The 19,492-nt window shown below is 41.0% G+C and overlaps 2 protein-coding genes across 8 annotated transcripts in view; both read left to right on the top strand.

The window, feature by feature from the left end:
* Window positions 1-14,481, top strand: part of PRDM10 (PR/SET domain 10) — a 104,449-nt gene extending 89,968 nt beyond the window's left edge. For all 4 annotated transcript variants that reach the window (XM_045483470.1, XM_045483472.1, XM_045483471.1 and 1 more), the window contains 4 exons: window positions 1,104-1,244; window positions 4,210-4,381; window positions 8,507-8,610; window positions 11,467-14,481. In XM_045483470.1, the coding sequence (XP_045339426.1) occupies window positions 1,104-1,244; window positions 4,210-4,381; window positions 8,507-8,610; window positions 11,467-11,667 (618 nt within the window). In that variant the 3' untranslated portion in view covers window positions 11,668-14,481. The remainder of the gene's footprint in view (window positions 1-1,103; window positions 1,245-4,209; window positions 4,382-8,506; window positions 8,611-11,466) is intronic.
* Window positions 14,482-15,438: 957 nt separating this feature from the next.
* NFRKB (nuclear factor related to kappaB binding protein) overlaps window positions 15,439-19,492 on the top strand; it is a 39,709-nt gene continuing 35,655 nt past the window's right edge. For 2 of the 4 annotated variants that reach the window (XM_045483468.1, XM_045483466.1), the window contains exons 1-3: window positions 15,455-15,543; window positions 16,604-16,684; window positions 17,833-17,988. In XM_045483468.1, the coding sequence (XP_045339424.1) occupies window positions 17,854-17,988 (135 nt within the window). In that variant the 5' untranslated portion in view covers window positions 15,455-15,543; window positions 16,604-16,684; window positions 17,833-17,853. Of the gene's footprint in view, window positions 15,544-16,603; window positions 16,685-17,832; window positions 17,989-19,492 lie in introns of all 4 variants that reach the window. The other 2 variants (XM_045483469.1, XM_045483465.1) reach the window with 2 other exon arrangements.

Here is a 19,492-nt window from a genome sequence, read left to right as displayed (position 1 = left end):
AATGAACAAACTTGTTGCTTTGAAATCATTTGGTCTCTGAAAGTTTAGAATTAATACCAGAGTGGGAAATGGGGAGTTGCTACTGTCATTGACTGTTCTTTACCTTTTTTTCCCTTTGGGAAGGTTCTTAACTTCAGCCTTTGGAGGAACCTTTGAATCCCTGAAGTTGCCTGTAGAGTGTGATGTATATGTACATTATTCTAGAAAAGGGGACTATACTTTGGCCAGGTTTTCAGAGATGTCTGGGATACATAAAAGGTTAGGAAACACTATTATAGTGGGTCAATAGTGACAAAAGCTAAAAGCAAACTCTCTTGTTTGATCTCTTTTAACTGATCAAGGGTAGGTCATTAAATTTAATTGAAGCTTAATGGAAAAAGACTTGATTCCTGAGAGCTTCTCATTCCAGCTTTTTATAAGGAGCTGTATTCCTTCTATCTCCTTCTTTTCTAGAGTTAGTGTTAGTGGCTTATGTTTTATAAGCATAATATTTCTTAATTTATTTATTTAGAGAGTGCACGTACGTGAGCAGAGGAGGGACAGAGAGTCACAGGCAGGCTCCACGCTCAGCACAGAACCCAATGTGGGGCCTGATCCATGACCCTGGGATCATGACCTGAGCTGAAATCAAGAGTTGGACTCTCAACCGACTGAGCTACCCAGGCACCCCACATAAGCATAATTTTTAAAACTGTTTTCTTTTCTGGACCACTTAGGTAGCTCAGTCAGTTGAGGGTCTGACTCTTGATTTTGGCTCAAGTCATGATCTCATGGTTTGTGAGTTTGAGCCCCACATCAGGCTCTGTGCTGACAGTGTGGAGCCTGCTTGAGATTCTCTCTTACTCCTTCTCTCTCTCTCTCTCTCTCTGCCCCTCCCCCACTCACCTCTGTGTCTCAAAAATAAATAAATAAACATTTTAAAAAAACCCAACTGTCTTCTTTTCTAACATTTACCAGCTTGGCTCAGGTATGGGCTCTCTGGGAGTGAGGCTTAGGCTGTCGAGTTCCATCTGCTCTTCTGCTGGGATATTGTCCTAGCTGAGTATCGTCTCTGGAAGGATCTCCCTTACTCTCCATGAATATGCATCTGGTTCTCCCTCCAGGCCACGTCCCCTCACCAGTCTCAGCAGTCCACTGTGGACGTCGGCCAGCTCCATGATCCTCAGACCTATGCCCAGCATGCCATCCAGGTACAGCACATCCAAGTCACAGAGCCCACTGCCCCTGCTTCATCGTCATCCCAGGTACGCTCTCCGACTGTTCACCCGGGGGGTAACACAGCCTAGGAAAGTTTCATGCGAAGGGTAAGGTGTTAATAAATATTTTTTGAATGGAGGTAGCTCTGCTTTTTCAATAACAGACTCTGTCATTCAGACACAATAAGACTCCACAAAGTCACCTTCCTCACCAAAATTCAAGAAACACCTTAGCAATTGGATACTATCAGATGGTCCTTTAGAATAGGAAGCAAAGTCTCTAGGATGTAAAATCACGGGGCTCCTTTTGGTCAGGGGAAGCTAATCACTGAAAGCAAGTGTGTCCACAATGCCAATATTAAAACTGGAGGTGGGGGGGCACCTGGGTGGCTCAGTTGGTTAAGGGTCTGACTTCGGCTCACGTCATGATCTTGTGGTTTGTGAGTTTGAGCCCCACGTCAGCCTCTGTGCTGACAGCTCAGAGCCTGGAGCCTGCTTCAGATTCTATGTGTCCCTCTCTCTCTGCTCCTCCACTGCTCATGCTCTGTCTCTGTCTCTCTCTCTCTCTCTCTCAAAAATAAACATTAAAAAAATAAATAAAATAAATAAAATTAAAAAATAAAATAAAACTGGAGGTGGGGCACCTGAGTGGCTCAGTAGGTTAAGCATCTGACTCTTGATTTTGGCTCAGGTCATGATCTCACGGTTCATGAGTTCAAGCCCCACATTGGGCTCTGTGCTGACAGTACAGAGCCTACTTGGAATTCTGTCTCCTTCTGCCTCTGCTCCTTCCCTGCTTCCTGTCTATTTCTCTCTCAAAATAAGCAAAGATAAACTTAAGAGAAAAAAAGAAAGAAACAAGATATGAAGTGAAGGTATCTGAACCAGAAAGGATACATGTAGTCCCACCTCTGATATCCACTGGTTCCGCATGCCATGTGCCTAGGTAATTAAAAGTTTTAAATCACGCTGACAGACCATTAAATAAAATACGTTCTTTGCAACGACATGGATGGAGCTACAGAGTATTATGCTGAGTGAAATAAGTCAGTCAGAGAAAGACAGATAGCTTATGATTTCACTCATATGTAGAACTGAAGAAACAAAACAAGCAAAGGGGAAAAAAAAGAGACAGAGGCAAACCAAGAAAGAGACTCTTAATTATAGAGAACAATGTGATGGTGACAGAGGGAAGGTGGGTGAGGAGATGGGTGAAATAAGGGATGGGGACTAAGGAGGGCACTTGTGATGAGTACCAGGTGTTGTATGGATGTGTTGAACCACTGTATTGTCCTTCTGAAAATAAGATTACATGCTATGTTAGTTAACTAACTGGAATTTAAATAAAAACTTAAAAAATGTTCTGTTTTCCAACTTGATATATACATATACTTTCATAATAACAAAATTGAAAAGTATGTGTAAAGTAATAATTGATCCTAAATCACGTGGATAGAGCCAATTCTAAATTGCTTGCATTTCTGCCAAATGCATGGGTGCCACTGGCAGTTGCCTGGCTGGGGTGGGAAGAAGTGAGAGAAAGGATTTCTTCCCTCCTTTGCTGGCTCTGTGCCCTTTGAATTGCTGCAGAAATCCATAGGATAAACACCTACTTTCTCTGCCTTCCTGTTTACTGAGGGCCGTTGGCAGCGGGAGGCTGTGCCTCTTGCCATCTGACGGCCTCTCCCCTCCCTCTAGCGTGAGGTCCAGCCACCGCGAGGTTTCTGTTACTTACTTCTCCCAGTCCCAGATAGGCTGCCTCTGTCCACAAAGGGCCCAACCTCCCTCCCCCCCACCCCCAGCATCACACCACTAAGTTTCTCAAAGAGGCTGGAGGGACTCCTGTGAGTTCCTTTTCAAGAATATGGTGACACAGGGACAGCCTTCCCCAAGACAGCTCTCCCTTTCTTCTCATGCAGCCTCCAGCCTGCACCTCACAGGGCCTTCTGTGTACCCACATAGATACTCTGACCCACACGTCTCAGCTTCTTCCACATTCTTGCAAATGGGGATCCAGTGGCCACCCCCTTGGTTCCACGTGCCCAAATACCATTAACAGAGCCTGTATCCAAAGGATAGGACCCTTGCAGGATGACAGACCCAGGGAAGACACTTGTACAGCCCTGGAAGTGGGTACAGGGCTGTTTCCACAGGGAATGGGGGACTCTGGTTCCCAACATGTCACCTATAAGGGGATACATATTCCAGGTCTGTGGTCTAAGGATGGGTCTTGCCAGGGTCTAAGGACGATGTGGATATATGGATAAGTTACAAAGGTTCAGAAGAGGGAAAGATTATGTTTAGCAGGGAGTCAAGTGTATTTATGTGCAAGTGGTGTTTGAATTAGGTCTTGAAGGAGGGGTAGGATTTTGACATGGTAGTTGGGGAAGGCATTGAGATCTGAATGTGCTCTCATTGTGAGTAAAGACACAGAGTGGGCAACTGGTGCATTTAAGGAAAACTGTTTAGGTTAGTAACAGGAAATGATGCTTGAGAAAACAGAAAGGCAGTTTGGAGCTGGCTTAAACACAAACGATGGAGCTTGGACTTTATCCTGTGGACAGGAGTAAGCCTCTCCACTGGATGTCTGCCTGTGTACCTGTGTTCATCTCCCCTAACTGGGTGGGATTTCCCAGTGTTCTCACTGGAAATGATAATTTCTGAGTTCTACTACAGATTCGCTTTGTGATACAGGCAAGTCCTTTAGCTTCTCAATTTTTTACATCTTATGTAATGGAGATAATTATACTTTCATTCACTTATCGTTCTGGTAAGCTTGGTGAAATTAATTTTGGGGATATTCTTGTAGATTATTCCTTGCAAGCTAATTAGGACTGCATCGTTATGATTGCTTTTCATTAATCCTGATCTTATTGAAAATACTATTATTTTAACAGTGATACTTTCAGTGTTATAATTAATGTTAGCCAGATTTATTTTCTTCCGTTATTTGTGAGTCTTAACTATACTGGAAGTTCATTGTTTTCTACTCCTGCTTTGTCTTTCTCTCTAGGTATCTGGGCAGCCCTTGAGCCCTGCCTCCCAGCAGTCCCAGCAAGGGCTCAGTCCCTCCCATATACAAGGCAGTTCCTCCACACCTGGCCAGGCTCTCCAGCAGCAGCAGCAGGGCTCCTCTGTACAACACACCTACCTACCCAACGCTTGGAATTCTTTCCGTGGCTACTGTAAGAAATGGGGATAATGCTGCGTAGCTCATGGGTGGGGAAATCTACAGCCATGGGTCATAGTTTCATTAGCTTTAGAAATAGATGTTCTGGATTAAATTATCACTAGCCATTTTCTGCAGTCTGTAGCGCATGTACTTGAATGAGTTTCATGACCAAGTTCAAAGCAGCATTCTGATCTCAGAGAGCCACCCATTTCAGAGACATGAGGAACACTGCCAGAGGAAGTAAGTGGAGGCAGGTAGACTAAAGAGCAGAATAGGTGGTTGTAGGATATGTTGATTGCCTTCATATCAAAGTATGTGCTAGATCCTGGGTATACAAAAAATTTATATTGACATTCGTATCAGTAACACCACACAATAATAATGTCAGTCAATTTCTATTAAGTTCTCACTGTGTGCCTGGAATGATTCTAAACCATATGTATATTGCATTCAGGATTCACAACAACCTGTAAGTACAATTATTTTTCCACAATTTATTTATTTATTTTGAGAGAGAGAGCTAGCAGGGGAGGGGCAGAGAGAGAGAGAGAGAGAGAGAGAGAGAGAGAGAGAGAAAGAATCCCAAGCAGGCTCTGCACTGTCAGCACAGAGCCTGATGAAGGGCTCCAACATATGATCCGTGAGATCATGACCTGAGCTGAAATCGAGAGTTGGACACTTACGACTGAACCACTTAGGAACCCCTATAAGTACAATTGTTATTTGTGCTTTACAAATAGGGAAATTCAGACACAGAGTGATTTGCCCAAGGAACATACTACCTAGTTTCTCAAGTATTTAGAGGATTGGAACCCAGGCAGTCTGGCTTCAGAGTTTATACTCCAAACCACCCCACTGTGGGTCGCCTCTCCTTATAAGATGGTCTTTGGCTCAAAGAAATCATTATCTAGTAGAGAGAAAGAGATATGAGTAGTTGCTTTCATAGCTCTGCAATTAGTGTTACAGAAGCAGTAAAAGACTGACTACTCAAGGTAACAGATTTGGTGGGGACGGTAGTCTTGGATATGAGCTGGAAAGTGTGAGATCTTTATGGTCAAAGATCTGGAATAGAGGAACAGTTCGACCTCAGGAGCAGGGACTATGAGCAGCAGAAGTGGAGAAGAAAGGGAGACCGGTGCTGATCATTCTTCTACTATTGATTTCCTTCTTTGAGTCCGTCTCCATTGTCATTGATCTTTGGCCATGTTATATACATTTGGTATGGAATCAGGCTCAAACTCTACCTTTTAGTTGTATTTACAATCTACTCTCTTAAATATTGGTGGTCACAATGAGGGTTTAGTCTTGTTTCTAGTCAGGGAAAGATTCCTACTCATGAAATACCAGAATGCTGGTGAGTACACTGATATTTACACTAAGTTCAATTCCTGTTAAAGAAATGTGGAATCCTGATGATTGCCATGGTAATAATAGTATGAGCTAGTATTCCAACCTGAAGAAAAGATTGTGGAATTTAACGGTTTTTTTTTTAATTAAAAACAATTTTTTTTTAATTAAAAAAAAAATTTTAAGTAGGTTCCATACCCATTGTGGGGCTTGAACTCATGACCCTGAGATTAAGAGTCACACATTCTATTGACTAAGCCAGCCAGATGCCCTTGGAATTGAAGTTTTTTTTTTTTTTTTAATTAGGGAAAACATTTAAAATATGCAAAAATAAAATAGCATAATGAATGCTTTTGTAGCCATTATCCAACTTCAGTTATCAACTCAGAGTCAATCTTGTCTCCTCTGTACCCCCCATCATTCTTTCCTAGACCTCCAACTATATAATAATCCATATTATTTCATCCATAAATATTTTCTTTTTAAAAAAAAATTTTTTTTAATGTTTTATTTATTTTTTTTTTTTAATTTTTTTTTTCAACGTTTATTTATTTTTGGGACAGAGAGAGACAGAGCATGAACGGGGGAGGGGCAGAGAGAGAGGGAGACACAGAATCGGAAACAGGCTCCAGGCTCTGAGCCATCAGCCCAGAGCCCGACGCGGGGCTCGAACTCACGGACCGCGAGATCGTGACCTGGCTGAAGTCGGACGCTTAACCGACTGCGCCACCCAGGCACCCCTGTTTTATTTATTTTTGACAGAGAGAGAGAGAGAGAGAGCGAGCATGAGCAGGGGAGGGGCAGAGATAGATTGAGACACAGAATCCGAAGCAGGCTCCAGACTCTGAGCTGTCAGCCCAGAGCCCGATGCAGGGCTCGAACTCGTGGACCGCGAGATCGTGACCTGAGCTGAAGTAGGACGCTCAACCAACTGAGCCACCCAGGCACCCCCATAAATATTTTCTAAAACACAACTCCAGTACTGTTCTCAAAGCTAGAAATAAATGACAGCAATTCTTTAATAACCATCAAATACCCAGTGTTCATGTTTCTGTTACTGTCTCGTAATTTTTCTTTTAATAAGTTGTTTGTTCAAATTGGGTACCAAATAAGTCTCAAGCATTGCAATTTGTTATTTCTTTTGAGTCTTTTTTAAGATTTTAATTTTTAAGTATTCATTATACCCAATGTGGTGCTCAAACCTACAACCCCTAGATCAAGAGTTACCTGTTCCACTGACTGAGCCAGGCAGCCCTTGAGTTTTGTTTTTTGTTTTTTGTTTTTTTTTTTAATGTTTGTGTTCTCTCTCTTTTAAGTTGCAACTTCTGTGTTGAAGAAACTGAGTCATTTGTTTGGTAGAATTTCTCACATTCTGGATTTTGCTGTTGGCATTCCTAAATTATCATTTAAGATGCTTTCTTCTGTCCCTTTTATTTCCTGTTGACTGGAGGCTCAATCAAATTCAGGTTCAGTTTTTTCCCATAAGATATTTATGGCTGGTGGTGTGTACTTTCATCAGGAGGCACATAATGTTTGGTTGTCTGTCTTTTTCCTTGGTTCCACTATTTCATTAGGAATCATAAAGTTGTCATATTCTGATTCTATCATTCTTCACTCACTTATCAGCTAGGAAACTTCTGTAAAGAAAAAGTTTTTGTCTTAACAGATGATTCTGAGGTACAGTTTGCACAGGAAAGTACAGTTTTACACTTAAATATCCAGTTCATCTCCTTCATTTACCAATTTTCAAAATAGTAAGTTATTTCCTAGGTGACTAATGAGGGGTATGTGTGTGTATCTTAGTATCATTGTGTTCTCATGAATTTCAACACATTGGATATGTTTCAAACCATTGTTACCCTTATTGATGCTAAGATTATGCCATCCTTGGCCAATGGGAGCATCTTCAAATTGGCCTCTGTGTCTTTTCTATATGACTCTGTAGTCTTTTTAAAACATTTTTTATTTTTTATTTATTTTTGAGTGTGAGAGAGAGAGAGAGAGCACACGTGCATGAGTGGGGGAGGGGCAGAGAGAGAGAGGGAGATACAGAATCTGAAGCAGGCCCCAGGCCCTGAGCTCCAAACTGTCAGGGCAGAGCCCAATGCAGGGCCTGAACTCATGGTCTGTGAGATCATGACCTGAGCTGAAGTCAGTTGCTTAACTGACTGAGCCACTCAGGTGCCCCCTTCGTAGTCTTTTATAACATCTTGCATGCTGGTATGATCTCATGTTCTGGGCTCATCTTAGAAGGTTTCCTGCACCAGCTCGGGAATTAGCCAGAAGCCAGAGCTTTGGGTCCTTTTAAAGGAAAATATTATATAAAGACCATCAACTGGATGCTAGGGTGAACTTTGTTTTTAATTTGCTTTAATAACACTGCGGTAAAATAGAATTCTAGTTAGATTACATTGTGATTACTAGGCAATAGTGGATACATTTGTCAGTGATTCAAATCCGAATATAAAAGATAAAAATATGGAGCTAAGAGGTAAACCTTTGCAACTTATTTCAAGGTTTTAAAAAATCATTGAATATTTTGTTTTATGGATATTCAAAGGCTCATTTGGGGGTGATGCATTGATTGTTTCTGATATTTGATAATTCTTTGCTAACCTCCTATGATCATTCTTATCAGAATATCAAGAAATCATATCATTATAAAATTCTCACAGCAAGCAAATACATGAAAACGTCTCAATGGGGAATGTGGCCACTGGTTAGGTATTTGTTTCTACAGCTTGTATTAAAATCTGAGACCACTGAAATATGGATATTTCCTGTTTTTCAGCATCAGAGATTCAAATGATGACGCTTCCCCCAGGTCAGTTTGTGATTACAGACAGCAGTGTGGCCACTCCTGTCACCACTGGCCAAGTGAAGGCAGTTACGCCGGTAAGTTATCTGCTGATGAGGGCTTTCCTGTCCATCGTACTGCACCACTCTCCCTTGCCTCTATTTCCTATTCCTCAGCTTCCCATATCTGAGTTAGAAATACCTCCTCTGTATTCCCATAACTCCTTATGCTATATTATAACCCTTGTTTTAATTTGTTTAAATTATTGATTTACTGTCTATCTTTTCCTAGCAGACAATGAATTCCTTGAAAGCTGTGTCTTGGTGTTTATCTCTTTATTCTCAGTGCCTTACACAGGAGGCTGGATTATAGCAAATGCTCAATAAATACCTATGCAATTAATAACTATAATGAACCTCCCAGGTCCATATACATACAGATTCACAATTGATTGCCTTTTTATGTGCTTTGTGGAGAGTATTCATGACTATTGGTCCTCAACTGGGTTGGGAGAAAATAATAAAATTAATGTTATGGAGCTCTTTTAAACTATTTTATTTTATTTTTATTTTTTAAATTTATTTTTAAGCTTATTTATTTATTTTGAGAGAGAGAGAGAGCACGCACACAAGATGGGGAGGGGCAGAGAGAGAGGGGGAGAGAGAATCCCAAGCAGGCTCTGTGTTGACAGCGCAGAGCCCAATGTGGGGCTTCATCCCTCAAACTGTGAGATCATGACCTGAGCCAAAATCAAGAATTGGAGGTTTAACCAACTGAATGCAGGGCCTGAACTACCCAGGGGTCCCACTTTTAAAATACTTTATTTTATTTTGTTGTTTTTAAAAATTAAAAAAAAATGTTTATTTACTTTTGAGAGAGACAGACAGAGTGCGAATGGTGCACGGGCAGAGAGAGAGGGAGACACAGAATCCAAAGAAGACTCCAGGCTCTGAGCTGTCAGCACAGAGCTCAACACAGGGCTTGAACACACGAACCATGAGATCATGACCTGAGCCGAGGTCAGACACTTGACCGACTAAGCCATCCAGGTGCCCCTGAACTATTTTAAACATTCAATCCCCTTCCTGGTGAAAAACATTGCCATGAATTATCTTGTTATATTTAGATTAGGCAGGTCAATGTTGATTGTATCTGCTATCTCTGTTTTTGTCTTCACTGGTTTGTTCCGGCTTGCCTCTAAGTAATTAGAAAACAGAGTATATAAATTTAAATTAAGAATTATACTTGTATGTGGCTAGGGATATTGGGAAGTCTTCCAGGGAAGACTGTTTCCCAAGAAGTCTCAGAGAGCAGCAGGGTAGTCTAGTGGCCTCAAAAACCTGATTGTTTTTCCCAGAGCATGCTCAGAGCTTACCCATTTCTCAGCACACAAACTCACATTCCCTAGTCTTAGGAGAGATGTATAAATCCAGAGTAACACTATTGTCAGTGAAGACCATAACTAATATAAAATGGAATAGTCTCGCTGGCATAATCAGTGAAATTTTTACTGCCTATGGGACCCACTGACTCTTTACCTTTCTTTGGCCCGGAACTCGTTTGAGAACCTGATTATAGCCAAGGATGTTCCCCTTTCCCTGCCACAATACACACACACACACACACACACACACACACACACACACACACACACATACATTTAAGGTACATTTTCCAGGGTTTGTAGAATTTCTAAAGCCTACCTGTGGACCACCTAGTAGTTCATTGACCCTAAGTGGAGAAACAGCCTGTTAGAGAAAGACCCACATGGGAAACCAGATCATTATCAGAGATTGATGAGTGTGCACTCAGAGCACATGGCCCTAGATATAACAAATGGTTATTTGGCTATGGCTTTTGTTCTGGACAGTGCTTGGAAAGGCTACTGTCTGGGCTTTCTTCTGTGACTTCTTTTTTCTAGCCTATATAGCAGACCAATCACCCTACCAATGGACACATTCTTTCTTTAAAAATGTTAACTTAAGGGACTAGCTAGCTCCAGGTCTGTGAAGGTTTCATGATCAGAGAAAGAATAATGACGATGCATATTTTCATAAAGCTAAATTTATTCAAGGTAAGAGACTTCATTCTGTGATTGTATTCTTCCTATGCTTTTGAGTGTTAAAATTTCTCTCATTTGGCAGTTAGTGTCTTAAAATTTTTTTTTTTTTCAACATTTATTTATTTTTGGGACAGAGAGAGACAGAGCATGAACGGGGGAGGGGCAGAGAGAGAGGGAGACACGGAATCGGAAACAGGCTCCAGGCTCTGAGCCATCAGCCCAGAGCCTGACACGGGGCTCAAACTCATGGACCGCGAGATCGTGACCTGGCTGAAGTCGGACGCTTAACCGACTGCGCCACCCAGGCGCCCCTACAATTAGTGTCTTAAAAATGACTTTACTTGGTAAAATAAAATTTGGGAATACTTATTATTACTTTTAATTTGCTCATCTATGAAATTCTGAAGTCTAGGAACCTCTGACCCTGACTACTGGTCTTGGGAGCCATTCTGCCTCTTTAAGGAAACTTTATCTCTTCTGTGATATATTTTGTATTACTCTAGCAAAGAAACTCACAAAAAACAAAAAACAAAAAATTAATCTACAGACAGCAATCTTATGAATTTCAAAATTCTTAGGAATAGTACAATAGCACGTGTTTTCCTTTGCCACATAGATTACTGTCATGATGCAAATTTCTGTACCTGAAGCTCTTCACTATCTCATTTGGTAGAACAATCAAAGCGCTCCTTTAAATTACCTTTGTAGTCTCTTACTCTGACCCATCCCCTCTAAAGCACTTACATAAAACATCTAACATAGGTGTCTATTTTGGTGTTACTTTGTAACATCTCCTTTCCTATTCCTTCTTTCTCTTTCCACCAAGAACCTCCCCACCAGTTTTAGACCTCAGATTTCTAAAGATCTTTTGTTTGTTTGTTTTCTGTTCTAGGGTCATTATGTGTTATCAGAAGGTCAACCAGAATTGGAGGAAAAGCAATCTTCTGCTCTCTCTGCGGGAGTCCAGGTTCAGCCAGCCACACACGGTGACTTGGACCCCCAGACCACCAGCCAACAGCAGCCCACACAGTACATCATTACAGCCACCACCAATGGGAATGGGAGCAGTGAAGTGCATATCACTAAACCTTAACTTCCACCCTGGAGCTAGAATCCAGCAGTCACATCATGTCTTTTCTCATTCAGAAGTCTGAAAGCTTCCAACAGTTGGAACTCTTTTTTAAGATTTATCATTCACTCAAGAATTTGGAAACCACAGTTTTGACACTGTACACACCCCAGGGCTTCTTTTATCAAGGTCATCTTTACCAAAATGACTCTTCAAGCCCTAGGAACTTCTGCCATGGAATGGAGACCTTTAAGCGGAAAGTGGATTTCAAGGTGGAGAGACTTTGCCTTGGTCTTGAGTTGTTTTTTTTAATACATTGGTGGGCCTTACTTTTCCTTTGTGGAAATATTAAGTGGTGTATCACGTTTGTACCAAAGGTGGAGAAAGGATGTGCCAAGTTCATGGCCACTGGACTTCTTAATTCCGCGCCGTGGCACCATAGGAGAGGGGCATTTCATTAGGTCAGAACTGCTTCATCTTCTGAGTTTGCATTTTCAGTAATTTAACAAAGGGAGCCTATTGAATATGAAAATAAAAATGATGAATAGGTTTGACAGTGATGTTCTGAAGGAAAAATTGTTGTCTAGATTTTTCTTATTGCTGATCAAAACAAAACAAAACAAAACAAAACAAAACAAAACGACTTGCCTCTTTGGGAAAACTGTTGGCAGGCCATTACTGGTAGTGCTTTGCACAGATGCTGGCCTTCAGCAGCTTAGGCCAGAACCTCCTGTTCTGATAGAAGTTACTTTCTTAGTCTACAATGGTAGACTCCCTGTAAGAGAAAAGGTTTGTTTGATGTCAGCAGAATTTGAACTCCTACATTAAAGCTTTGCCTCCTGTTCTCTGGTTGTGGTGTATTAAGAAGGAGGTATTCAAGATATCGGTACCAAGAAAAATTACTAAGATAATTATGTATAGATAAAGTGGAAAGCACTTGTCCTGCCTTGCAGGATCCATTTACCATTCATTGGTGAAGGATGAATTCCTTGATCTTACCAGGTGTACATTCAACTCACATCATTCAGTGTATTTTAATACTTCTCATGCTGTCTTAAAATGAACATTCTTTAAGGTTGGATGGAAAAGTGGCCCTCCTTATTTCCTAACACTTTTAACTTCTGCATATTATAACTCATCTGGACCTTTTGATAAGATGACCACCTTCACACTTAGGGGAAAAATAGAAATATTGGGACCATTTATATGTCAAGGCAATTATAAGGGATATGGAAGAAATCTAATCTTTATGTATCTTACACTGTCATTTGGGAGAGGGAAAAAATCTGCTCAGTGACAGTTTTGTTTTCTTTTTTTTTTTTTTTTTTTTTTACATGTCTTCCTGTTTGCAGTCTTGTTAACTATGAATTCAATGGGGAGAAAGTATTTCCCTTCTTTTTACTGTACATTCCAATTGTACACATAAAACATCGCAGAAATCAGAATGTATTTTAACAACTTTTTGTGACATACTAACGCATTTTTAGAGTACTTATTGTGTGATAGAATTTACCACTCCAGAATAGAAAGACCTAACTTCAATTTCAAATGAAGTTAGCTAATCTATTTTATTTACATTTCTGGGTAAAAACTCATTCTGTAAATTAAAAGTATAGGCTTCATCACAGTAAAGATACCTTCCTGGAAAGGAAACAATTCTGTTGAAATAACTTTACTAATATGTAGATTTTGCACTTTATTTTTGAGACCTCATCCATTCAGTTATCCCTGAAAATTTGGGCACTAAGAGAATATGAGAAAGTTACTTGATAAATGTGTAGGAATTAGGGATGGACTCTATCTTTGGTAACAAAGAGGTAATGTCGATGTTTTCAATAGAAAATATTGACCCTGAGTCACAAAACAGAGACTCTGGGTCCCAAAGTCCCACAGTGTAATGATTGTAAATATCTTAGTGTCCGATCCAGAAAGACTAGGTGAGGAATATTAGACTTTGCCAAAGGTCCAGTTTAATTTTTACACCTTAAATTTGGCCCTGTTGGGTCCTTTTTAATTTGAACCAGCAAGGTACCTCCCCTTCCCTCAGGAATAACTTATTGATTAAAATAGAAATCTGTCACTGAACGGAATGTTCATTTTATGCCAGTTATTTCAAGTTGTAAAATACACAGAAGAAAATACTTTGGAAGGACCTCTCTGTTTCTTTGCCATCTAATTTTTTTTTTTAATTTTAATTTTTATTTTTTTTTACTTTTTTTTGTCCTTATGTGGAGCAAGTAAAGGATCTGAAACTATTTTGTATCAACCAGAGATGCAGGTGGCGGTAAAGCCAAACAACACTTCTTTAAGATCAGGTATTCTGCACGTTCATTCCAAGTTGATAGATTTTCAAAAGGACTTGGATTTGAAAAGATGGTAGATTAAAGCCATCTGAAGACCAATATATGGGGGAAAAATGTGTGTAGCCAATGTTTATATTGTGGCCTCTCTTCAGACGCATTGGCACTCTAAACTTCAATCAGTGCAGTGTGAAAATTTCAGAGTAGGTTACGTATAGATTTTACATTTTTATCGTTTGATTTGTGCCCACATAAATAGACATTTCATCATGTAAAATTCCTATTATTCTGGAAAAACCTATTGTTTTGATCTTGAATTGTTTTCTGATTTGGAATTATCCTTTCAAAAAACTCTCAAGATATCTAGGGCTAAAAAGCACTTCATGAGATGCTAAAGCTGACCCACAGGTTGAAAATGTTGACCCTATCCTGTTATTTAAATGTGAACATTTATTGTACATTCAGTGAGTTATAGTGTTAATAGTCTTGTGCTACTCAGCAGGTGTAAAAATTAATAAATATTTTTTTTTAATAAACATCTTCCTTGTTTGTATGTGTGAAGCTACTGAGATGGTTAATTTTTTTCTTTTCTTTTTTTTTTTTTAATATTATTACGGTGTTTTGACTCTGGTTTACTCAGGTCAGGGTCTGGTCAGAGACCCAACATAAGGGAACTTAGGGATGACAACTATGGAATGGTGTTCCCCTGCTCTTTTACTTGGTGGTTCCTAATTTAAGAACTTTCCCATGGTCTAAGTGGCAGGGACTAAGGGTAGGTGGGCAGCTAGCAGGGGAGCAAAGACTGGGCTTTGTTTGGAAACCGCTGTTTTCCATCAAGGGAGGAACATTAGTTTGGCCTGCCAGCTTTCCTGACATTTCCATCCAGTAGAGAGAGCTGAGTATGGTTTCTACAACATTGGTGGGAGTAGCTGTGGATTAAGTAGTCTGAAGCTGTTCTAAATAAGACCTGGTGAATACGAAAGGGACCTACATTCTTAACAAGAACGTTATCTAGTTTAAATTTAAATGTATTTCTTCGACGTGTGTACTTTCTTTCCGAAAGTCAGCGGTCCAGGGACAGGAGGAAGATATGAGGACATGCAGGGGCACAGGCTCCGAGTCTGCGTTCTCCTCACTGAAACTCAAGAAACTGATTTTCCCAGCTGTAAAATGAGAATAGTGCATAAGAGCACACAGCTGTAGTACAAAGATAGGGGATAGAAAGTGCTTAGCACAGTGTCTGGACCAAGGGCTGTCTGCAAACGTTGGCTAATAAAATTGCATTCACTCATTCATGGGCCTCAGTTCGCAGCCAGGTAGACTACAGACGGACACTGGCAGCTTCCAAGCCAGGTAAGACCAACAGGCAGCTTGCAAACTGCAGCCCAATATAGAGCAGCGCTGGCTCGCGTTGCCCCAGACCCCGCCCCGCGCGGCCCCGCCCCCGGCACTCTACAGGCCCCGCCCCGCAAAACCCCGCCCCTTCCGCCGCCCGAGTCCAGAGCGTGCGCGCACCGAGACGCCTTGCGGGAGCGAGCGCGTCCAGGAGCCCGCGGGCCGAGAAGCGCTGTGGGTAGGGAGACCCGCGCCTGCGGCTCAGGTGAGGGCGGGCCCGGGGCGGTGAAAGGGTTAAAGTGGAGCCGGGGAGCCGGGGGAGGGAGCGGCTGGGCCTCTGAGGCTCTCTGCTCCTGTGGGCCAGGGACCGGGGAACGAGCGTGTTGGGAGCCGGGCGGCCGGGTGGGTGGGGGTTAGGGTTAGGCACGGTGTGGGGGAGGGGCCGTGGGCGCTGAGGTGCAGCTTAGAGGGGCGGGACCCGGGCCTTGGGCAGGGCGGGGTTGGCTAGGGAGGGACTTGCTGCTGGGGCGGCGGATTTGGAGAGAGCTTTTGCTCCGGAAACAGCCACGGGTTAGCTTCTGCGTTCGGGAGGGTCCAGGAGGCCAGGCTATCGCAGGTACAGAGAAAAGGCCCTTGGTAGACGCCTTCCGGGTCTAGTTAAGGGGGCTAGGACGCCACAGGATTTAGAAATCCTTGGCTTCCGGGGTTCAAATCCTCTGGCAGCTACCTGCTTTTTGTATTTTGGGATCCTGTTCAGGCTAGTAGCAGGACAAAGGTTGCCGCTCAGATAGATTAAATTTAGCTACACCTCCATGGTAGTTGAAGAAACTGTGAACAAAGTTGTGAAACGGGCAATCCTCCTAAGAGTCCGGTAGAACATTGGCTTTGCAGTTATTACCCTGTTCTATGTCAATTCTGTAAAGAGGACCCTACTCTGAACATCGGTTGCTGCTGCAGAAGTTTTTTTTTCTGTTTTAAAGTTCTGTTAAACTCATGTGTCATGTGCTTTCTCACCTGCTTGGGTTATTTAGGCACCAAGAATGTTCAGGATGTTGTAATTCTCCATGTACTGAAAGGTGATGGAGTACAATTGCTTGGAGACCATCTGCTTTGTTCAACACTTATCTTCCTGCTGTATCTTTATATAATCTGAAATCCCTAAAAGATAACTTGAAATAATTTGTGGGAAGATGCTTACTTTAGTAGTATTACAGTTCTGTTTTTTATCATTTAAGGATTTTGGAATCAGTTCATTACAATACTGTGTTTACATGACTGCATTAAATCATATAAACTGTTATCCATCTGGAGATTATTTATTGTAGGATTCCAAGATTGGAAATAGTACACAGGACCTGGTACAACCCCTCTTTGTCTTCCAGATAAGGAAATTGACACTTGGCAAGGTAAGATTTGCCTAACGTCACCGAGATTAAGCTAGAAGTTTGGCATTTTGACTGTTAAGTCTGTTTTTAGATTCCATTTTAATGCGCTTGTTAGGTAGGTATAGGAGAGAGAATGGGTTTAGCAAATGTTTGTAGAGTGACTCCTTTCAAACTCCCTGTGGTCCTGTTAGTTTTGTTCAATCCTATGGCAGTTGTACAGCTGATTTCTAGCCATTAGCTGAAGGAAATGCTCTCTGAAAATGTGTTAATATGTACATTTCTAAAGGTGACTAGCGGCGTTCAGTTATTATAGGAAGGAGAAACAACATTACATTTACATGGTTATAAATATCAGATGGACCTTTAGTTGTCAGATTGACTACTAAATTTACTGGCTGTCATGATCAAGTGCTTGGAAGCCCTGGAGTTTATGTGGACTAAAGTCATATTACCATGCTCCCTTTTCACAATTTCAGTTGAGAGTTTATACAGGAGGTTTAGTGAATATCTGTTTGTAGTCAGGCAAACCTGAGTTTCAGTCCTACCCCTGGGGTTGGGCAAGTTATTTGTCTGCTTTGATCCTCAATTTTAATATTTCTAGAATAGATATGATAACCCTGTCTCACACAGTTGTAGGAATTAAATGAGAAACATTAAAGGCCTTGGACTTAATAGGTCTGCATTAAATGACTTACTGTTAGCATCTGAGCTTTACGAGTCTATATGGGTTGCCAGAGATTTTTCTTTGTGAAAGTAAAACAAAGAATTACTAAAAAACGAAACAATAACTGTTAGATTATTTTACAGCGGAGAGATTATTGGCCTGAGAAGTCTAAATTATGAACTCTGATCTGTTTATCCTTTAATCTCTAAGTCTCATTTTGCTCAAATATAAAATGAAGGTGTAAGAAATTCTGTAGATTTGGAAGCATTCTGAGCAGTAAGAGACCTACTGGAAAAGGTTTGAAGATTGAGATAAGAATGCAGTGGTATAAGAGTGCAGAGGTGTGTAGTTACACTTAGGGTATGAGGATAAGGTATAAAACTAGACTTGAGATTGACTATTTTCTGGGCCAGAATATTTTCTGAAGGAGTGTTAATATCAGCCAGATCCCTTGGATTCCTGCCTTTCGGTATACCTAGAGGTATGACTGCATATATTTGTCTAGATTATCTGTGGAACACAAATAATGGATTCCTTGGACCATATGCTGACGGATCCCCTGGAACTGGGTCCATGTGGAGATGGCCATGGCACACGTATTATGGAGGACTGCCTCCTGGGGGGCACCAGGGTTAGTCTGCCTGAGGACCTTCTGGAGGATGTAAGTAGTAGCACCGCCTTTTTCTGTCGCCTTGTGTATAACTGCTATGCTAAACCTTTTCCACACCCTACAAGTTTTCAGTCTTTCGTGCTCTCTTTGGTTTCATTTTATATATTGCATTCAGAGTGATCTCTCTCTCTTTTTTCCATGCTGTTCTGCCATCTTGGCTCCCTCCCCCTCTCTCTTTTTTTAACATAAAATTTTTAACATTCTGATTAAAGAAGAAACTATAAGCTATATCCTGCATTTTTAATAATATGTCAATATGATAGTATTATAGAAGCCCTATTTTTAACCAATTTTGACCAATTAACAAGAAATTGTATATTTTAAGGACAAAATTATGGTTGTGTTTACATTAAATTGGTTACCCACGTTGTGGATCATGAAACAAAACCCAAACATACTATCTCTGTTAATAAAGTAACCCTGTAGTAAGTTAATAGCGCATGGAGATTTGTGTGCTTTTGGCCTCTTTCACGGGTAGGCTGTGTAAACACCATCATTATTAAGGTGGCTACTACTTATTAAGTGCTTATTAATATGCGAGGCACTACGTATGCCAAAACATGTATTTAACTATCTTGTTTATTTTGCCATATTTTACTTATAGAGAACAGGTATAGAGTGTCATTTAGCAAACAAACATTTATTTGTGCATTATCCAATTTTAGGAGATAATTTCACTTAGTTATAATTGGTTCAGATTTTTCTTCCATAATATGTCAAACATTGTAGATAGAATTAAAGCCACCATTTATTCTCTTTGCCACCTGAAGTAACAATTACTGAAGTTGACATATATATCCTTCTCATCCATGCTTTCTGTACCTACTCTTTCAAATAAATTTCTTCATGTTATTCGTTTAGTCAGCAAACACTTTATGAAGTACCTACTCTATGCCCGACACTGAGATACTAGGCATAAAGTGGTGTGCAAAAATAGATTTACAGGGGAAGATCTTGGATACTGAGGTGCATTGGTACATGAATGCAGAAATGTCTACCAGGTGGTTGGATTTCTGGGTTGTCTCCTGCTTACGTTGGTGGCTCTCTGTTGTCCTTAGGATAATGTCACAAGTATTTAACACGTTTATAGGTCCCTTGCTCCTCTTTTCTTCTGTCTGCTGCCCCCCCTCATTTGTGTTCTTGTCCTAGCCATACATTGCCTCAACTCTTTTAATTATAAAAAAAGTAAAATGTGGGGCGCCTGGCTGGCTCAGTTGGTGGAGAGTGTGGCTCTTGATCTCAGGGTCGTGAGTTTAAGCCCCACGTTGGGCATGGAACCTACTTAAGAAAAAAAGTGAGATGTATCATAAGAAGAGCATATAAAATCCATGTTGCTACAGTGTGTATACAATTGAAGCAGTAATAAAACACCCAACTAGCTACTACTTGGGTTAAGAAGTAGAATGGGCCCATTCGAGCAGTATCATTCAAGCGCCTGTCTCATCCCTCTTCATTCTCCCCGCAGGTAACTGCTGTCCTTTCTTTCATGTTAATT

Source organism: Leopardus geoffroyi, chromosome D1 (assembly GCF_018350155.1).
Source record: "Leopardus geoffroyi isolate Oge1 chromosome D1, O.geoffroyi_Oge1_pat1.0, whole genome shotgun sequence".
NCBI lineage: Eukaryota > Metazoa > Chordata > Mammalia > Carnivora > Felidae > Leopardus > Leopardus geoffroyi.
This window is presented reverse-complemented; position numbering and strand designations above follow the sequence as displayed.